Source organism: Desmodus rotundus, chromosome 4 (genome assembly GCF_022682495.2).
Source record: "Desmodus rotundus isolate HL8 chromosome 4, HLdesRot8A.1, whole genome shotgun sequence".
NCBI classification, from domain to species: Eukaryota; Metazoa; Chordata; class Mammalia; order Chiroptera; family Phyllostomidae; genus Desmodus; species Desmodus rotundus.
In genome coordinates this window covers 36,783,517-36,805,066 of record NC_071390.1, presented here as the reverse complement: position 1 = coordinate 36,805,066, position 21,550 = coordinate 36,783,517, and the positions used below count along the sequence as shown (strand labels likewise).

The window sequence follows — 21,550 nt, the reverse complement described above, 5'->3', positions numbered from 1 at the left end:
GGGGCCTGCCACCACCACCCCGGGGGCGGGGCTCGGGGGGTGGGGGGTGGCTGGGAGCTTGGGAAACTCCATGCAATCTTGGGCCTGGGGAGAAATGAAAAGGAGGGTGAGGCTGGGGAACGGGTATGTTTCTGAACCCCTGTGAAAGCAAGCGCAGTGGGAAAGAGGGGAGGCCTTGGGGATCTCAGGGAATGAGGCAGGCCCTCGGACGCTTAGTATTGCGCACCCGCAGGCCAGCTTGCGAGTGGCCGTCTGAACACCTCCCGCACCCTGTCCTTGGTCTTGGCTGAACACTCCAAGTAGCCAAAGGCACTGATCTGGCTCATCATGTCCTGGCTTTCCTCAGGTGGAACGGGCTCCAGATTCACCTTGGCCAGCTCTCTCCAGTGTGCTGGTCTTGCCTCAAGTCCTTCCTTTGCCCATAAGCCTGATGGGTATGTTGGGGCTGAATTGCTTCACCACCAGAGTCCACTTCTCAGGAATGTTTCCCAGGCTGTCCAGGAGAATAATGTCATTGTTGGGGTAGGAGAGAGGCTGGAGGTGATCACAGTCCTCCTGCCCTGCTGTGTCCCCAGGGCCAGCTGCAACTGCTTAGGGTCCACCTCTGTGTCTGCGATGTAGTTCTCAAAGACAGTGGGGATGTAGTAGACCTCTGGAGCTGGTCCTTGCTGAAGACAATGAGGGGGCAGGTCTTCCCACAGGCCCCTCCCCCTCAATCACCAGCTTCTTTAGGATCTGAGGCCTGGGCAGGAGGCAGAGATTATGTTTTATGTCATATACTCAATGGCAGTGTGAGACTGCAACACTTTTGGAAAGTTAAGAAATAAACATGAGAGATCTGCCTCTAGCAATAAAAATGGGAGGGAGAGGCAAAGTATTCAAGTTTGCATAAAACACATTACATCAAAATGAATGGAATGAAAGGAATTTGCCAATGTGAGTGGCTTGAGGTAAGAAACTTTCATCATTTTTGATGTGGAAGGCCCTGGATGTTCAAAAGTCCTCCTCCCACCTCCTTCAGTGCCCGAATTTTCCTTGTTGGTCCTCTGTATGGGTTTAGAGCTGTGATGTGAAAGGCAGAAATTTTATCCCTGGGAAGGACCGTTTCCCGGACTGCAGCAGGGTGTGTTAGGAAGTACATAGACGGCGCCTAGAGACAGAGTTTCAAGTCTCCCTTGCCCACTTGCTCACTCACTGTGGCCCTGCACCGGCTCCTCAGCATCTCTTGGCCTCAAGAATCGAGCTCTGCACCTGATACATAGAAAGTGCTCGCCGACTCTTTGCCTGGGCAGTCTCTCCCCACCCAATTCTAGCCAGACACTGAATCTTGCCAATTGCATCTACTAAATGCTGCTTACTCCTGCTCGTCCTCGCCCTCCTGCCTCAAGTCAGTGCAGTCTTTGTCGCTCCTGGGCTGTTGTAGGAAACAGTTTCCGCTGCTTTTCTGGCCTCAGGACCTGCTCAGTAACCCCAACTCCACAAGCTTTTCTAAAGGAAAACCTGGCCACTTTGCACTGCTGCTTAGAATAGAAACATAAGCCCCCATCTTGTCTATAGGATGAAGTGTGCAACATAATAAAAATAGGAAGAACTTTCGTAGTTCTTACTCTTGTGCATTTATACGTTCCCACATGTTAACTCGATCCTTGCAACAAGTTTTGTGAGGGTGACATTATGATCTTCTGTTTCCAGGTGATGCAACAGACAAACAGGTTAAATAACTTGGTTGGGGTTAAACTGCTCACCAGGGGTGAAACAGAATATCTGAGTTTTTTATGTATTCCTGCTTAATCTCAATTTTATCCCAGGCCATTTCAGCCTCATTCTTTATCCTCCAGCAATGCAAGCTACGTGCAGCTTGCCCCACCTGTATCCACTCCCCTCCTCCCCATACTTTTGCTCCCGTCAGGGGCTCTCCCTGGAATGCCCTTCCCTGCGGGCTTCTTGGCAAATTTCCCCTTCTCCTGTTAACTGGGCCCTGGCATCACCTCCTCCATCAGTCAGCCTTCCTACCTGTGTTTCCCTTGTGCTCTGTGCACACCTCCAAACGTCAGAGGGGCTGCGTTATGTCAGGAATAGGACAGACAAGGAAACCAAGCTCTAGATGTGGTCCTCAGGACCTAATGCTCATCTGGGGAGAAGAGGTGAAAAAGCCGTACAGGAAAGATAAGCAAAGGGCACTTCGGGAGGACACGCGCAGGTCAAGGAACCCAGACTGGCTTGTGGGGAAAGCACTCCCAGGGCAGGTAATGGTACAACTAAGAAGTCACTGATGGGAAAAATTTACAGTGGGGATCTAGGGGAAGAAAAGTTGGCTGGACAGAAGGAATGGCATTTGCAAGCTCAGAGCCCAGACATGGTAGGTTTGGGGAAATTGTTGAGTGTGTTCACCTACCTATCTCCCACTTGGCTAAGTTCCTTAAGGCTGTCAAAGCTACTCTGCCTGGCTCAAGGAGGTTTCAGTAGACGCCAGACTGGAACTCACACACTGTAATCTCTGGGCCCCATCTCCCCATCTGTGAAGGGCCATATTAGGAGAATGATTAAGTCCTTTGGACTTTCTGAGATTCTGTGCATCACATTAGAAGTCAAGCAGAGAGCCTCAGTCCAAGAATTGCCCAAGAGTCCTGGGAGGCTTGGCTGGTAGACACATCAGTCAAGTGTCTGTTTCCTTCGTCACATGACATTCCCAAATAAGGCCACATTCACAGGTTAAGACAGGGGTTAAGACTTGGACGTATCTTTTTGAGAGACAAAATTCAACCCACAGTAGCCAACAAGGGGTGAAGCTGCGGTTCTGCACCACTCCCCAGCCCTCTGCACACTGGGGTGTTCATGGCCCAGGGACCCACTGGTAGCGCTGAGAGAACGCTCACTTATTCTTAAATTTTATCTTTAAAAAATCCTACTTGTGTTGTATGATGAACATAACATATTTACTATAGTTTGTGAGTATGTTTTACAAAGATAGGTGTATTCAGTGGTTACTCAAAAATTTAAAATGTATCAGAGTAATAAAAAAATTGTGTTCTTTTCCTACTTCATACACTCTTACCCATCTATTAAACAGGCATATTGCTTTTTGTGGGGGGGGGCAACTGCCTCAGCAGAACACCACTCCACTGGGTGAGGTTTGTAAGGTGTTCCAGCCTCCCCACTCTCAGCAGTTAGTTGAAAGAGGGTTTAGTGTGAAAAAAGGGCCAGTTTCCAGGCCTGAGTCGGGGTGACAGGCAGCTGGAACCTTCAGAATGAAGCAATTTCACAAGCATTTTTCCCCTTCAATTAATACCTTTACATATTTTAATAACTTTTGTCTTATCATCTGTTTTCTTTTAACACTTTGTACAGAGCCAGTGTTTAATATAGTTTAGGTCTGAAGACACTCTTAGTGGCCCGAACAATTTGATGTCAGTTGCCGGGGACAGTGGAGGCATGGACCTGGGCTTTCTGAAATACAGCTTTTCAAAAGAGGAGAGCTTTTGCCAACCAGGAGCCAGGTCAGGGGTACACTTCTGTTCTTCAGACTTCAATTCTACGCCTTCCCAAGATCCACCTCCCTGCCCCTCAACACACACACACACACACACACACACACACACCCAGGGATTGCTTTGGGATCCCTGAGGGGGAGAGGTTGACATGCTCACAGGTAAACAAATCTCAGAATACTGATAATGTACACTTGAAAATCCATTTTTAAAAAAAGCCTCACCCAAGGATGTGTTTATTGATCTTAGAGAAGAAGCAAGAGAGAGAGAGAGACGTGAGAGAGACACCCATGTGGGAGAGAAGCATCGATCGGTTGCTCCCCAAACGCATGCCAACCAGGGGTCGAACCCTCAACCTATGTTCCTATGTATGTGCCCCAGCCAGGAATCAAACCTGCAGCCTTTTGGTGTACGGGATGATGCTCCAACCAACCGAGCCACCCAGCCAGGCCTTGAAAATCCATTTGTTCATATATTGTAAAAATAGGGGGAGTCAATGTAAACAAGGGAAAAATGGATAAATTTGAGAATATATTCAGATATCCACAAGAAAGCATTTCTCAGAAGAACAAAGGATAGTATAGGATTAAGTGAGTCATGTCGTTTTTCAAGGGAGTTAAACATAAGGATATTTCTGTTAGCTGATTGTTGAACTCTTAGAGTGCTGGACGTGGGATCTATTGATTGCGAAAGCGCTGAGGCCCTCCCCATGGGGTACTCGAGCTCCTGTGTGGGCCTAAGTGTAAGCTGGTCGTAATTTATCCCACCTGTGTCTGTCAGTTCCTTTCGACTGGCCTCCTCCTGCAATGGTCTGGCTCATGTTTCTTCATAAAGCTCTAGGCCGGTTATTAATAACAGCCCAGTGACTCCTGATCCATCTAAGAGCATATGGTGTTTTTCACAAAAGAGAGAGAGAGGGATCATCTCCTTGACTGCGGACTTCTCTTCTTCTCTTATTGAACCCCTGAACGGTAAGTTTTGGGTTTTAAAAAATGTGGTATTTTAAAATGTTGACATAGGAAGAAAGTTTAGTATGACTGTTGTTTGTTTCTAATAGAGAGAGAATATAGTAAGTTAAAACTTAGATTCATAAGGCCTATTTCCCTTCCCTGCATTTCAGCATCTGCTCAATTTGTATAAGGCTGATTATTAGATAAATTAATGAACTGGCATTCTATTCTTTCCATTTCCTTCTGGTTTAATAAAGGCAGGAGGAAGCAAGGGACTGATGATGTCTAGATTACTCGAACAAGCCTTGTGGCTGTGCTTGATGTACTCATCTCCCCTGTTTCCTCTCCAAACAGAGGATTTCTGTGATTTCAAAGAGAAATTTCACTTATGAAAAGTATCGCAGGGGAGTGTCAGATAGGAGATTTGGGTCCTGTCATTCTTCCATGTTTGAGATTTGGGTGAGAGAGGGTACCTGTCTTGTTCCACAGATTCATTGCCTTCTTGTTATTTTAGGCAAAGGCTTTGTCTATGAAGTCTTTCTATAATGGTTGCTTCTGAGAGTCCTGCAAAGTAGGTCACTGTGTTTTCCGTCTGGAAAGGAGGACCCTGACGCCCAGGAAGGCTGGTGTCCAGCTCTGTTGAGAGCAGGGATGAAACCTGACACTCCAGTCCTTCTTCAGGACTATAAACTGATAAAGCTTTCTGCTTCGGTTCCATACATTCAGTGCCCTTGAGCATGCGCATCGGGCTTCTAGATAAAATGTATAAGGGAGGCATTATAGTGAATTGGAAGGAGGCAGAAAAGCCCTCTTGGTACTGAGCCCTGGCTTGGACCACTCACAAACTGCGTGACCTTACTCAATCTCTCTGAGCCTCAGTTTCCTTATTGGTGAAATAAGAGTCATCACCTATTTGACAGGGTAGTGGGGTTTACCCATAATGTATATAAAGTGGCCAAGTATGGTAACATTGTTTAAGAAATCCCTCACTTGAATTTTACCTGAATCTTCTTTTTTAAAAAATTTTATTTTAGAATTACAGCTGATGTACAATAGTATATTAGTTTCAGGTGTTCCGCCCCATAATTAGACATTTATATAACTTGTGAAGTGATCACCCCAATAACTCCAGCACCTGAATCTTCTCAATCATCTCTCATTTGTTTTCAAATTAAAGCCTACAGGGTCCGGTAGAAGTAAGGCCTGCTTGAGTGTGGTTGGTAGAGTAATAATATGGGTGTGATAATTTACAGTTTTAATTTGAACATTTCACCAAAAATGTCATATGGTGCACTTGAGTGTGACATTGTTATGTTACAGAATTACATGCTTATGATTTTGTAATAAAAAAGGGGAGTTATCTGTGCTGGACCCTGCCTAGAGCCTTCAATGTGGTACTTGATGGGGAACTTTAATCTAAGCTGTTGAGACAATAATTGGCTTCTGCTGCTTTTAGTAACTGCATCCTCAGGATGTGTAGGTGTTGTGAATGCTGAGGATGCGGGCATGGAAGGGTGGTGTATAGTTAGTAGTTCAGAACACGAGGCCACAGCTAAAATCAGTGATGGTGGGGAACCTTGCAAAACCATTTCAAAGCCTAAGCTGTTGTTTACCAAACTTACCTGCTCTGCCATAGTCAGCATTCTAAATGTTTTCTTGTGGTTATGGTTACAAAGGACCGGTTTGCTGCCTTGCTAGATTCCAATTATATGTCTGCGTGAGACAGAAAGGAGGGTTGTCTCCAACAACACCTGCTTCCCAAAGTGCCAGTCACCCTGTAACTCAGCAGACAGGATGAGATTTTTGTTTTCCTCTATAAACTTTTGTTCTGCAAACTTTTATGCAATTCTAAGTGTGTGCAAGACACAGTACTAAATTAGCAAGGGGTCAGTAAGCTGTAATGTAGAAGACATTTCACGATATGGGTCGAAGTGGACTTGTTCCATGATACATGAGAAGCACAGACAGGAAACTGTATTATGACACAGTAGCAGTCCACAGGACTTTCATACCCCAAACTCAGCAAAAACAAGCAGTCTTTCCCTTGGAAGGCTGTATATTCTTGGAAAAATGACTCCTTGATTTACGGGGCTCCTCTTTGGGTTCACCTCCTAAGTAATGAGTCTGTGAGGCATAGGAGAACAGCACCATAAAGTCATAGCTCATCTTCCTTCAGCACACATTTTTTTTTAATTGGGCACCTATTTTGTTCTAATCCCTGTGCTACATGCTGGAAATAAAAATTCTTCCTAAAAGGAGGTCACAGGCTTTTATTTAACTGGAAGTTGTGTTCTCCAGCCTAGCCATGTAGCTTCTTGACTCCAAATAACATTTAGCTGGTTTCAGATATCACACCTGTACCTCTGTGAATGACAAATCACCACCCATGAGTTTATGCAGAGGAGTGTGCATTGCAGTCCAAGAAGATATTTAAACGATTTTGGCAAATGCTTTTTAGAATGGAAACAGGTCCAGAGATTTTCTACTGTCCTCCACTCACCAATCCCAAACCTGTGATGACACTCGTTTGGATGTATGAGTTCTGCAGATAAAAAACAAGCACCCTCAGTCCCATCCTCATTGTATAGAAGGATGAGGTTTGGGCGGCATTGCTGTGCTGGGGTTTCCTGTTGAAGCCTGGTAGGCCTGGGGCCCAGCCAGTGCCCTGGAAAACTCATCGGGCCTTGTAACAGTACACTACAGCTGTCATTCATAGAGAGGGGGGGGGAACTTGGCAGGGAGAAGGTTGAAAACATTTTGATTATTTGGGTTCTAGAATATTTCTTCATGTTAAGTGCCTGTAGTTGAGTAATTTAGGTCTTCTTAGGGACAATGCCCAATCTCCTATTTGGGGCAGGAGTGTGATAACGGGAAATCTCAGCCTTCAGGACACTTGGGAGTGAATAATTAAGAGGAGATGTTTGGTCATGTGTAGAAAAATAGTTTATTCTAGGGTCAAAATATTTACTTAAAACACGTGAGGCATGGTTGTAGATGGCTTGGGGAGGCTCAACCTGGACAGGTGTTGACACAGAAAGAAAGCCCGGGAAGTACCGTTGAAGACAAAAGCAGAAGAGCGGTTCCACACAGGTCTGGGGCGCCCTGCCCCTCTGGAGGAGCAGGTTTCCCTCTCATCCCTCTGATCGCTCATGTCTCTCAACTGTACTTGGGCTGCAGGGAAGCGGCCATCTTTCTGCTTCTGCTGCTTCATCGTGCCAATCAGTATTTTATCCAGTGTCGGGCAGCTTGCTGGGCTCTCGTGTTGCCTTTTCCAGTCCTGAGACAGTGCAGTGGCTAAGGCTTTGGAGCTGAACAGACTTGTCTCCAAATCTCTGGTCATCCCTGGTGTGTGATCTTGTGTCGTGTTACTTAACCTCTCAGGAAATAGGAGTGTTAATAACTTACCTCATAAGGTTTTATGAGATTAAATCAAAGCATGTATAGGCCCATCTTTCCAACTAAGGAAACAGAAGTGTAATAACTCACCTCATAAGGTTTTATGAGATTAAAATCAAAGCACATGTAGGCCTTTCTTAACTGTAGTAATGAATACAATCCTTTCCACGCCCTTGAAGGCGGGTATTATCGCGGTTCTCCAGGTGAGGTGGCAGGTGGTGGTAAGCGCCTGGGCCACGGCTACAGAGCTAATGCCAGCCAGGACCAGGATCTAAAACCAGTTCCATCTGGCCCCCAAATCTACATTCTCAGAAGCCCCACTCCACCGACCAAGTGTGACAGAGCATACGTGTTTGTTTTCAGTCGAAGTCCACTTTGTCAAGTTCTGCACCTGGTGAGTCTGCCTGGCCAAGTTTTCACTTGTGGCCTCCTTTACTCCGGGCTCTCAGCTCTTACCTTGGCTTGAATCAAAGAAGCTGGGAGGTGGTGAAGGTAGAATATCTCCAAATAGCCACATCTTATGAAATGCAGAATCCAGTTTACCAGAGATTTTGAAAAACTGCCAAGGCATTTAGGATAGTAGCTCTGAAGAAAAGCAACTGTGTGACTTCAGACAAGTTGCTATACTTCTCTGGGCCTCATTTGTCAAGTAAGAAGTTCACAAAATCGCAAATATCTTTCCAGTGCCAGCATTTCCGTAATAGTGCAGACCTTTCACTACTGTTGTTTTCCTTAGCTGGAAAGAGAAAAATTTCCTTGAAACCCTATATTAATCAGGAAACAAGGTCCAACAATCATGTCTGCAATCATTTACCGTATTTTCCAGACCATAAGATGCACCTAGGTTTTAGAGGAGGAAAATAGGAAAAAAATTTTGAAGCAAAAAAGGTGGTAAAATATTTAATAATATAAATAACATAATATTTCACCAATGTAAATGTAAGCTACATTCAGACTACAAGATGCACCCCCATTTTCCTCCCAAATTTGGTGGGGAGTGCGTCTTATAGTCCAAAAAATACGGTAAGTATAAAGCCATGTGCTGTTTATTATGATTCTCATTCAAGCTTTCTGTCATACAAGGCTCATATTGTTGATGAATTAATTTCTCAGATGTGCATTAAATTTCCTTTCTCACATAACTCAGTTTTGGGAGAATCAAATGGAGCCTTAATTAGTTCAGAAAATGCAACCTGAACTCAAATTTTAGAAATTTATAGAACATACAAAATCCATTTACTATTAAACATACCTGACTTTTCTTTAGCTTATGAATAACTTAGATTTCAGGAGTTTCTGTACCCTGCCCTGCTAGACCAGCATCCATTTCTGGAGTCTTAAGGGGACAAGTCTCCATTATGTCATAGAAACGGTGGCCCTCCCTACAGGACACTCCTATCCTGAGATCCTAGGGCTGGTGCCGTATACTTGTCAGTGCCTTCCAACAACTTGACTTGGTTTCCTAATTACAAGGGGGAAAAAAGACCCAGAAATGAAAACACCAAGACATAATTACCATATGATTTCTAAAAGGTAATTTTACTGAACATAACTTTAATGGGCAAGAGACATTTTTCCATATGTAGATAAATTAAAAGCACCCAACTCTGGGATTTTAGTTTTAAAATATTTGCTGGGAAAAGCAGACTTAATATGCAGGGGTGAGCAAAAGTAGACTAAATTACCAGCCATCATTATCTAAGGGATAAATTATAAAGGATAAATTAAATAAGGATACAGAATTAAAATAATAATAAGATAAATAACAAATAAATAATACAAAAATAAATGAATAATACAAGAATACATTGTTTTGTGTACTCACAACTGTAATCCTCCTTTTGCTCATTGCTGTATGTGCTGTTCTTGTTGTAATTATCATTTAAAAAAATGAAATTTCAGTCTTCCAAGAAAGCTTCAACTGTATACATGCAGTTATTGTGAGGCACTGGGATCCAGGATGGGTAAGGCCATCCCGCTTTCTAGGAAGACAGCAGCTCCCTAGGGGCTGGTACATGCAAACCACCATAATACAGTGTAGGGAGCTGCGACACGTTACAGACAAGTGAGCACTGAATTCTACCAGAGGAAGTCAGGATGGATCACAGAGGAGGTAACACTGGGTTTCAAAGGATAAGTAGCAATGTGACAGTGTTGCCTGTTTAAGTGCTTAAAAAGAAACTGAAAAGAATGGTCCATTCAAAGGGTACCATCTATGATGTAATAGGCTAAATGATAATTCATAATAATAGTCACCCTCTCTTATTAGATGTTTACTTGCTAGGCACAAGTATTAGCTCATTTAATTCTCACACTACCGTAAGAAGTAGATGCTATTATCATCACCCCATTTTACAGACATGCTGAGGCACAGAGAGTTAATGTAACTTGTCCAAGTTCTCGTGGCAAGTGGCAGATCTGAGTCAAACCCCATCAGTCTAAATCCAGACCCATCTCTCAACCACCGTGTCCTGAAAGCACTCTTGTTATTTCTCTGTCCAGCTAATGCTGAGATCAAGGGGAGAACTTGTCAGTCATAAGTTGATCAGTGGATAGATAATGAACTAATAATAAACAAGAATAAAACTGCCGGTAGTAAAAACCCAAAAAACCTAGATTTAAAAACTGTACTTTCGGCTAATCTGGTTGCTAGAGAAGAACTTCCTAGTGGTGGTTTATGAAGGTTCCACTTACAAAGAGCAGACTGTTTTGATGTGAATAATTTAACAACTGCTGTTGTAAAGATATTCTGGCAAACTCGGGGTCTTCAGGCCCAGAGAGGAAGCACAAGACTGTCCATCCTGCTGTTCCACCAGCAGTTCACTTTTGCAGAAAAGAGCCAGGACCAAAGAAAGAGAGTGGCCATTGGTAATTACACGTGGATGTTTTCATTTCAGCACAGTCAGTTTCCACTGTAATGTAGATCTTTTCAAATGTGACTTTTTATGAGAAAACATTAACAAATCCATGCAGTTGAGGATTTGGGGACTGGAGTCCCAGGTTAGTAGAATCTAGGCTCCAACACAGAGTGCTGTAGCCTGGGCAGCTGCTCCCCATCCTGATCCTGCAGGGCATGGCCCGGCACATACCTGACCCTCAATAAAGGGTCATTATTGTGCTTTACATAAGTGACCTATTAAGCAAAAATGGACAGATTTCACTTTTATCTCATTTTTTAACATGTGTCTCAAGGCAGCTCTGTCAATATTATGCTGACCATTAGATACTGATGGAAACAAGAAGTAGGATTAGCACATCTCGTCAAAAAAAGAAAATATTTTTTGAAATGTGACTCGTGTTTAAGAATATAAATTTGAATCCAATGAAAAGTGTTTTTCTTTTGATTGAAAAAGAGACTTTACAGTTTTGTCTTGACCAAGGATCCACGCCTAATACATAAAACGAGAGAGCAGAAGTTGAGAGAAATTGAGAAAGGTGTGATGTCTTGGTAGAAATAATTAGTAGGAATAATTTTATATAATAGAGGGGTGTGTGTTTTGGGTTGTTTGTTTTGGATTGTTTTGGTTTTGCCATGGCACCAAGCCATTTTGGTCAATGCACTAGTCTCAGGGGTCAGAGTTGATTTGAGAAACTCTGTTTTTCATAAAACATGTTTGTAAAGGTTTTAATCAAGAGCCTACAAGCTGCCCGGACCGGTGTGGCTCAGCTGGTTGAGTGTTGCCCCACAAAGCAAAGGTCGCTGGTTCGATTCCTGGGCAGGGCACATGCCTGGGTTGTGGGCCGGGTCCCTGGTTGGGGTGTGTGCGAGAGGCAACTCATTGATGTTTCCCTCACACGTCGTTGTCAGTGATGTTTCTCTCCCTCTACTTCTCCCTCCTTTTCCCTCTCTCTAAAAATAAATAAATAACATTTTAAAAAAGAAAAGAAAAGAGGCTTCAAGCTGATATCAGGCTGAAGAACAGAGAATTCAGTGAAGTTCAACTCCAGAGACCAAGGGTTACGCCTGCTCTCTGTCTGTCTGACTCGCTTTATGGGGTACCCCTGTTCCACCATTCCATAAACAGTGAACAGGTCAGTTTGCGTTAGATCATTTGGAATCCTGATGGAAACAAAAGAAAAAATAAAGAGAAGTTTTAAAAACCTGGTAAGGGAATATTCGTTCTGTTTCTAGTATATTCTATAAAATAATAAATTGATTCCCAGGATATAGGAGGGGGGTAAAAACTAGGTAGAGGCATACAAATAGGAGAGGAAATTATTTGCAATCATCTGAAATTTCAACATGAAATATGTTTGGGCTGAAGCAACCTATGATGTGTTATTACAGAAATTGGAGGTGACATTATTTTAACTCTGGTTTTTGAATACTGCATTCCAATAAGGCCATGGTCTAAGAGATAGTCACACTATATATGTTCGACTATACTATCAAAAGTTTCCTCACCCATTGAAATTTATTTATATTTTTGGTGCATGTTTTATCCAATAACAGTTTTCCCCTAAAAAATTGGTCGTTAAATTGTTTTTCCCCAAAAGAATGTCCCAGAAATTCCAAATAAAAAACACTTGATTACTGAGCTTCTAGCTAATGTAAATCAAAATACTGTGATCATGTAATTGTAACGCACAATAGAATTTGAGTGTTTGTAATCCTGTGATGATACCAATTTGTGTCCTTCAATGGTTTAGATCTACAAACATCTACTAGCAAGGGAAGAACCAAACAGGAATCACGTGCATTCCTGGTCCTCATGAGCATTTTGAATGAGACAAGAACATGTTCTTCCACAAAAGAATGAATTTATTACAAAAGACCAGGCTATAATCAGTTGTTAAATGATTTTTTTGACAGAAATAAAATCAGTATATGTTACTTCTAAATATATGGGGAGGAAGAAGACTAGCAGTTAGAGGACCACTGTCTTTCATTGTCTAAAGTTATATAAGCAACATTCTTTTAAATGAAAATATGAGTAATGGAAAAAGCAAAAGAAAAAAAAATCGCTCAAACTCGACCGTTACATCCACCGTTTACATTTGTAGGTATTTCTGTTTTCTTTTTAAAATATTTCAATTGTGAAGTCTAACATACAGACAGAAAAGCACATAGAACTTCTACTTACAGTTTAACAAGTAGTTAAGAAGTGATTGTCAGTGTAACCACATCCAGGACGAGAAATGAAACGTTGCTGGAAGCTCCTCATGTCTACCCCCCTTCCCTTACTCTCACTGAAGTCACCACTCTCCCCAGTTTATGGTAGCCAGTGCCTCACTTCTCTGGATGTATTTACCTCTACACTGTTGCCACCTGTACATCAGCCACTAAACTGTGCACTTTTTAAATTAAACTTTTAATCATAGTTCCACTACGATAGTGTGTTTCAGGTGTGATTCAACCTTAAGTACCTTATGAAGCAATCATTGCAATAAATCTAGTAACCATCAGTACCACGCAGAGTTATTACAGCAATATGACTGTATGCCTTATGCGTTATGTCCTTATGACATATTTTATAACTGGAAGTTTGTACTTTTTCTCCCCTTAATTTTCACTTGAGGACATGTTTATTGATTTGAGAGAGAGAGGAGGAGAGAAAGAGAGAGCGATCAACTGCTTTCTGTACATGCCACAAATGGGGATCAGCCCCCAACCTCCTTTTGGTGCACTCTCCAACCAGCTGAGCAACCTGGCCAGGGTGGACGTTTGTACTTTTTAGTCCCCTTCTTCTTTTCTGCCCATCTCCCCACTTTCCTCATCAGTTTGTTCTATGTATCTAGTTTGTTTCTTAAACTATGCACTTTTAACTCTGTTTCTCTACTTTACATGAATATACTTATACTGTGTGTTTTCTTTTACATGTTGCTTTTTAAAAATTTAATATTATGCTTGTAAAAATCAGCTCTGTTTTTTTGTGGAGCTGTAGCTTAACTTTCATTATTGTAAAAAATCCATCATATGAATATTTATCATCTATCTACTAATGAGCATTCGGGTTGAAGATATTACAGATGGTGTTTGGATACGTGTCCTGGGTGTGGACATTCACGCCTTTCCTCAGGGTATATACCTAAGACTGTAACGGGTGGTCATAGGTATTGGTTTTATTCATCTTTAAATGTTTTAACAACTTCCTAAATAGTGCTTCTATTGTTTCACAGTTATAATAATCATCGTTTTATTGGACAAAAAAAATCTTCCTTTTTTGACCGAACTTTATAGCCTGGTCTCTCGTAATAAACTCACTCCTCTGTTTTCTCATTTGTTCATGAAAGTGATAAAAATCTTAAAACTTTTGAATTTATAACAGACATACAATTTCATGAGTTGTAGTTTCTTATATAAACAGAGACGTTTTATTGGTCGTTATGATTGATATTGAAGCAAATATATTTAAAATAATTTTTAGGGAATTTTTTTATTGAGTTATATTTAACATGCAACATTGTGCAAGTTTAAGGAGTATGACATTGATTTGATGCACTTATATTATATGACTGCCACACAAGCGTTCCCTAACACCTCTATTGGATCACACAGTTCTCATTTCTTCTAGAGCTGGGAACAACTAAAATCTAGTTTCTTAGCAAGTTTAATGTTTATAATGGGTTTTTTTGTCTATAACCACTGTACTATGTGTTAGATCTCCAGGACTTATTTATTTACTAGTTATAAGTATGTACACTAAACATTTCTCCCATCCCTCTACCCCCAAGAATAGTTGTTTTAAAAAGTGTTGTGAATGTTTGTCCTGCTTGGAAAAGCCTAGAATTCAGTTTAATTCTTCTGTTAAAGGTACAGTTTTTAGCTATATGTATTTGTGATAAAAATGAAATTAAAGTGTCATATTTTCCAAAGTCCTCTTCAGTATCTCCTTCCTGACTTCTGTGAGAAGTAATTTTAGAGTTTCTCTATGTAGACTCCCTACCCTTCAACTGTATACACTACCTCACTATCCAATAAAACCTTTTAATGTGCTTTGACCCAGGAGCAAAAGTTGCCAAGAGACCACCTGTGCTGAGTGTACTTTGTTCTAGCCAGAGCAGACAGAGAGAAAACCAAACCAGTGCCATCTGCCACAGCCTGGGATCCAGTCAGGTAGGAAATGGGTTTCTACTCTTCGATCCCTACCAGTTGTCTGGTCTTTCCCTCACCTCCTATTTGAGCCTCTCTCTTACTGTCGTTGAAGAAAATTGAAGGTACCCCTCAGAGCACACAGGAAACAATTTGGAGGCTGAGGTTATAGGAAACAGAGAAGTCATTTTGTAAACCAATGTATTATTCCTACCCCTTATTTCTGAAACATAGGCAAAAGGAATTGTTGAATGTAAGGGATGTCATAGGTGTTTTCTTTGCTGGTGATTGCTGTCTGATTCAGGGCACGAGTCTTTCCTTCAGGAATGGGGCTAGTTACTACAGAAATTAGTCAAGATTGCTCCAAGTGGGAGAAAATTACTCTTGCGTAAGTCATATATACCTCTCCCTCTCTCTGTCTCCTCTCTCACAATTCAACCTGCCTTTTGGGCTTTGAGTGAATATAGCACCACCCCAATCTTGCCACTTTTTAAAAGTACTGATGTCCTTTATGAGTTGAGTGTATATAAGGGACTTTGATGTAAGTAAGCACTTGAAAATTGCTTATTTGACCTTGCATTCCTGAAAAAGGAGTTTAGAATGTTCTAAACTTTCTACCTGACTGACATTTGGTAAAATGTTCCAAGAGTATGCTAAACTAACCACAACTTAATACTTTTATAAATTCTGTTATACTTTTTAAAATTCCAGCTATTTTAAAGCTGTTTAATTTACACTGAAATGTGGAAGAAATTGATTGATACTCTTTATTAGAGGACCAGAATATGAGAGAGAATCTTGAGGGAGAGATCAAGAAAATTAAAAAAACCTTTTGTAACATAAACAAATCCACAAACAAATGTTGGAGAGGATGTGGAGAAAAGGGAACCCTAGTGCACTGTTGGTGGGAATGCAGACTGGTGAGGCCACTGTGGAAAACAATATGGAATTTCCTCAGAAAACTAAAACTGGAACTGCCCTTTGACCCAGCAATTCCGCTGCTAGAACCCTGAAACCCTAAGAACCCTGAAACACCAATCCAAAAGAACCTATGCACCCCAATGTTCATAGCAGCACAATTTACAATAGCCAAGTACTGGAAGCAACCTAAGTGCCCATCAGCAAACGAGTGGATCCAAAAACTATGGTATATTTACACAATGGAGTTTTATGCAGCAGAGAGAAAGAAGGAGCTTATACCCTTTGCAACAGCATGGATGGAACTGGAGAGCATTATGTTAAGTGAAACAAGCCAGACGGTGAGGGACAAATACCTTTATCCCACCTTTAACTGGAACATAATAAATAGAAGAAAAAAGGAAGCGAATTATAACCAGAGACATTGAAGTTAAGAACAATCTAACAATGGGCAGGGGGGAGTGGGGAGGGGACAGTGAGGAGAGGGGATTACAGGAACTACTATAAAGGACACATGGACAAAATCAAGGGGGAGGGTGGAGGTGGGGAAGGGAGGGGGGCAGCTGGGGTCGGGTGGAGGGATGGGGAGAAAGGGCACACAGCTGTAGTCGAATAACAATAAAAAAATAAAATTAAAAAAATTTAAAAAAAACCTTTTGTTGTTTAATTTTTTAAAACTTAAAAAAAATTTCCCTTTTTCCATGTTTTCAGATTTTCATTTCCTGATAATACTGTATGGGTTGGAAGAATGATAATTTCACTGACTCCATTGTAAAATAATGTAAATAACTTAACATCTAAGACTTCATAAATACTGATAATACAAAAAGAGAAGAGTTATTCTGATAGTTTCTTGAGCTGTTTCTTTTCCTTTAAAAAATTATTTTTCAATTACAGTTGGCATACAACATTATATTCGTTTGGGTGTATAGCAGTGATGAGACATTTACATACCTTACAAAGTGGTTGAATTGTTTCTTTTAGAAAGAAGGCAAGTTTAGCATATAGAACAGTCTATGACTATGACATGAAGTGGCCAAAATGAGTAGATGAAAAATATTTTAGTTCATTCAGGAGTAAAGCATTTTAGTTTATTGGTTTATTCGTTACACTTATGTGGAGTCTTGCCTTAAAGACGTTTCCTCATCACTGTTTCTTTGCAGTGCAAATATTAGATTGCGTTAATTGATCAGAATTATGTGTTCATTTGAGGATACTTCTCTCCCTTTTTTCCCTAGGACACAGGAGCATTCTGGATATGACGTGTAAAAACTGGATATTAATTTCTACGACTACACCCACAAGTCTGGAAGATGAAATTGTGGGAAGACTTCTAAAAATTTTATTTGTTATCTTTGTTGACTTATTGTCTATTATATATGTTGTTGTAACTTCTTAGGAAGCTGACTTCCCTTACTTTGCAAGTAAATTTCATATTAAATGCCTGTGGATAAAAATTTGTAGTTTAATGTGTTGAGTGATTTTAATTTGATGACATCTCCAATTATTCTCAAAACCAACAGAACATTACATAGAAACAGTATTGTGTATTATTTAGTACTTTATGGCTTATAAAACATTTCCATAAATTGAAGTAGAATCCCCCTGCAATCTACACTATTGAGTCATAAAATTTTCTGATTTTTAAAAAATATTTTATTTATTTATTTTAGAGAGATGGGAAGGGAGGGAGAAAAAGAGGGGGAGAAACATCAATGTGTGAGAGGTACACCAATTTGTTGCCTCTCACATGCCCCCTACTGGGAACCCAGGCCTGCAACCCAGGCATGTGCCCTGACAGGGAATTGAACCTGTGACCTTTCATTTTGCAGAACAACACTCAACCAACTGAGCCACACTAGTCAGGGCCTCATATCCAATTTGACAATGCATTCTCTTCCCCTGTTTTCTTGATTCCTCATTTTCTGACAGTGTTAAAACATAACAGTTGAACTTCTGCTTTTTAAGCTTTTAAAAAACGTTTTCTCTGTCTTTTAGATTTTTTAACTTGCTACATTGGATATACATGCTTCACAAAACTCTGGTCTCTTCCATGTGATGACCCTCTCAGATTTCGCCCAATTATTAATACAAGTTTCATAAGAGATCCAATGGAGTGTGAAAAGAACCTGGGACCTTTGAGACTTACTACTTAACTGACTCGTACTTAACTTTTCAGTGGTTTTGGATATTGAACTACAAGCCACATAGAATCAAACTATTTGAGCATTTGCTGTAACAGAAAAGCCTATTTTTTCTACACTACGTTGTCCGACCCTTCCTTTTCCATACACGGGCCATCTCCTGCTCGTGTGATGTATTTCTCCCCAGTTCCCTCTATTGGGATTTGTCTCAGCCTGTTATCAGGTTGCTGATGAGGGAGTAAACTCACTCCCATCTTCAGGCAATTGCTTCTTTTTCCTGTGTGCTTCCAGGCAGTAGACAACGTGGTTAGAAGTATCAACTCCGAAGCCACACTGCCTGGGTCCAAATCTGGCTTCACCTCTTACAGCTTAATAATGCTATGCTTTTCCTTCCTTACCTACCAGTAAGTGCTTATATTGTAGGTGTGGAGAGAGGATAAAATGAGATGCTGTGTGGAACTTTCAAGTTCTTGGCACTTGGAAAACCCACGACCCATGGTGGATTGGTGTTATCAGCATCACCAGGTGGAGGCAGGGGTGATGTGGCTGTCTTCCAGCTGAGTGTTAGGGTGCCTCAATCACCCTGCTTGTTCTGTACTTCCCCCATTCCCTTAGAATGACCTCACATTAGCCCATCCAATTGGCCCCAGATGTGGCTCTATTGCACTGGACCCTGGCATCGTTCTGTGAGAGGTGTCTAAACTAGATGATCCTCAAAACTTCTTTTGGTTATGCTATTTTGAAATGTGTCGATGACAACTAGATGTCATCATCTGACTTGAGACAACAAAGGTTACTTGATAAATATCCGTTTTCAATAAGTAGCAAGAGTCTTAACATTCAAATATGATGGCTTTGGCATTGAAAATAGATTGCTTTTCTGTGGTACATTTATACAGTAGAATACTACTCAGCTGTAAAAAAAGAAAGAAATCTTATCCTTTGTGACAGCATGGATGGACCTAGAGAGCATTATGCTAAGTGAAATAAGCCAATTAGGAAAAGGCCAGTACCATAGGATTTCTCTCATATGTGGAATCTAATGAACAAAATAAATAAAATGGAAACAGACTGACAGCTGTCAGAGGGGAGAGAGGTTGTGGGGCTGGGAAAAAATGGCGAAGGGATTAAGGAAAAAACAAAAGCCCTGGCTCAGCTGGTTGGAGCATCTACCCATAAACCAGAGGGCCAGGGGTTTGATTCCTGGTCAGAGCACATGCCAAGGTTGTGGGTTTGGTTTTCCGCTGGGGCATGTGTGAGAGGCAGCTGTTCGATGTTTCTCTCCCTCTCTCTCTCAGCTTCCCCTCTCTATAGAACAATAAACATGTCCTTGGGTGAGGATAAAAAATAAAAATAAAGCAAGAAATAAAATAGGTGGCCCTTCCTTCATTCTTCTAAAATATACGTTCCTTTCCTTTTTGCCAGGCTTGGTGCTGGGCAGCCAGGTCAAAGTCGTGAACAAAACATAGCTCCTGCTCTTGCGGAGTTCATAGTCTAGTTGGGGGAAATGAATGAATACCCAAATGATTCAACTGCATTTGAGGAAGTTACTGCAGGGCTGTTATGAGGGTATGGAGAAGAATATTCTATAAGTAGCAGCATTCCTGTGAACTTGTCAGACGTGCAGAATCCTAGTTCCCCCAACATACTGAATTCAGAAACTGCACTGTAATCAGATCCCCCGTGATCCCTCTGCACGCTACAGTCTGAGCAGTGCTGTTGTGGACGGGAACCCACTGGACTAAGTGTTCCTACAGTCTGGCTACTGAACAGCTATGCGACCTCGGGGCAAGTTGCTTATTTAGCTTCTCTGGGTCTCATACTCCTCCTGTGTTAAAACAAAATAGAAACAAGAAAAAAAAAGTACAACGGCATCAATACTACTTGCTTTGTGTATCACCTTGAAATACTGTGAATACTAAATGAACTGGACTGCAACTTACATGCCAATGGGTAACAGGAAGGAATTGCATAAATCTAAGCCAATGGTATAAATATCAAGAAGACAGAAGTAGCTCTGTGAGGTAAGGGACCTGTGACTACCTTCAGTAGAATTGGGAAGGGATTGTTTCCATAAATGGCGACAACATTCATGGCATGTCTGTACTACACGCAGCCTGGGTTAGGTGACGTGTTTTTCACTGGGCGGTTTTCTGTGGAGTTGTGTAGAACATAGTGTCCACAGGCACTGTTATCATCCACGCTGAAACTGAACTGACAGTGTTTCTTAACTCCCCACTAGTAGCTATGCATTTTCTAGCCATGCCTGGCTTCAGGTATCTACATGCTGTGAATTGCATAGTTTCCTGATATCAACTCATGTGGCCTTGCATCCTTCCTAGTTCTGTGGTCCCTGGAAGAGATTATTCTGAATTTGAGAAGAGAAGTTAGAAAATGCCTGCTAGACTCTTTATAGGTGGCAATATCTCATTGGGGTGCACTATGCTAAGTGTTTTGCATACATTATGTAATTTAATCTATACTAATAAATCTATGAGTTGTTTCCACTTTACAAATGAAGAGGTGCAGGCTCAGAGGAATTAAGTAAAATGCTCGAGTTCACACGGGACATCCCACCTGTGGTGACCCAGTTAGGATGTGAGAGAACCAAGGCCCTCAAGTCAAAACCATCTGCCACCTGAGCCCTGTTCTCACCCATTCAGTTATTCTGCCTTACCGTACCAAGCCTGAGAAGTTCATTACCACTGGCTCCTCCTTTGAAAGGCAAGAAATTTACACTACAGTGAAGCATCTTAATCCTACACTCATGGATTCAATGAATAAAATAAAACCTAACTCTGGGGCCTGATTGAGAAAAACTGTTTCGGTAGAAACTGGGGTCAAGGTTTGAGAGAAGGTCTTAAGTGTGTGGTGTTAACATGATCTGCAGGCCAGGTTGTTGTTCTGGGTTGCTCTCCATAACTGTTATTTGCCGACCTCGCTGGGAGCAGTCCTACTATCTGAGCAAGCTGAGGGCAAGTTGCCATGTAGGCCATTCTGGGATCAGCAATGAGCCCAGACTTATTTATAAACCCACCGGAAGGCCCCTGAGTTCACGCTGCCCTCTGACTTGGGGTCATGGTGAGGGAAGATCAGTGCAAGAGCACAGGAAGTCCTTGATGGCCAACTGGGTTTCTGGTCTGAGCCAGGAGCCCTTTCTGCCAGGAGCTGGCTACAGAATTTTCTCTGCAGGGCCAGTGTCCCTGGACTCCTATACAAGGTGCGATCTCCAGGTATAGAGACTGACCTTTTAGATGTTATTTATGAACTTGATTATGACTTGTTCCATGGAGATCATTTGCTCAATAAGTATTTATCATGCACTGACTGCCTGTCTGGTAGTGTGGCAGGCACAGGAACATACTGTAGTCCCTTGCCCTCATGGAGCTTGCTTTCTGATGGGTAAAGCAGACAGCAAACTGATAAACACATACGACTTTCACATAGTGCTAGGTGCCTTGGCAAAAGTAAAGCACAGCGATGAGAGGAGGGTGTCTATGGGGAAGAATGTTTTAGCTAGGAGGATCTAAGAAAACTTTCCCAAGAAGATAGCATTGGAACAGAAGCTTGACTGATGAGGATCCAGTGAGGTGGAGACCTGAGAGAAGAGTGAGGACTTCA

At 41.6% G+C, this 21,550-nt stretch overlaps 1 protein-coding gene and 1 pseudogene across 2 annotated transcripts; one reads left to right on the top strand and one right to left on the bottom strand.

Annotated features, from left to right (window-relative positions):
• Nucleotides 1-184: 184 nt before the first annotated feature.
• LOC112305326 (rho-related GTP-binding protein RhoC pseudogene) lies at nucleotides 185-7,649 on the bottom strand (annotated as a pseudogene).
• MRLN (myoregulin) lies at nucleotides 4,360-17,229 on the top strand. 2 transcript variants are annotated; one of them, XM_024561138.3, is made up of 3 exons: nucleotides 4,360-4,459; nucleotides 14,782-14,891; nucleotides 17,024-17,229. In XM_024561138.3, the coding sequence occupies exon 3, from the start codon at nucleotides 17,044-17,046 to the stop codon at nucleotides 17,182-17,184; it is 141 nt and encodes a 46-aa protein (XP_024416906.1). In that variant the 5' UTR covers nucleotides 4,360-4,459; nucleotides 14,782-14,891; nucleotides 17,024-17,043; the 3' UTR covers nucleotides 17,185-17,229. The 2 variants fall into 2 exon arrangements, with proteins under 2 accessions (XP_024416906.1, XP_045052121.1); XM_045196186.3 differs by lacking the exon at nucleotides 4,360-4,459 and adding an exon at nucleotides 8,087-8,228.
• The last annotated feature ends 4,321 nt before the right edge of the window (nucleotides 17,230-21,550 follow it).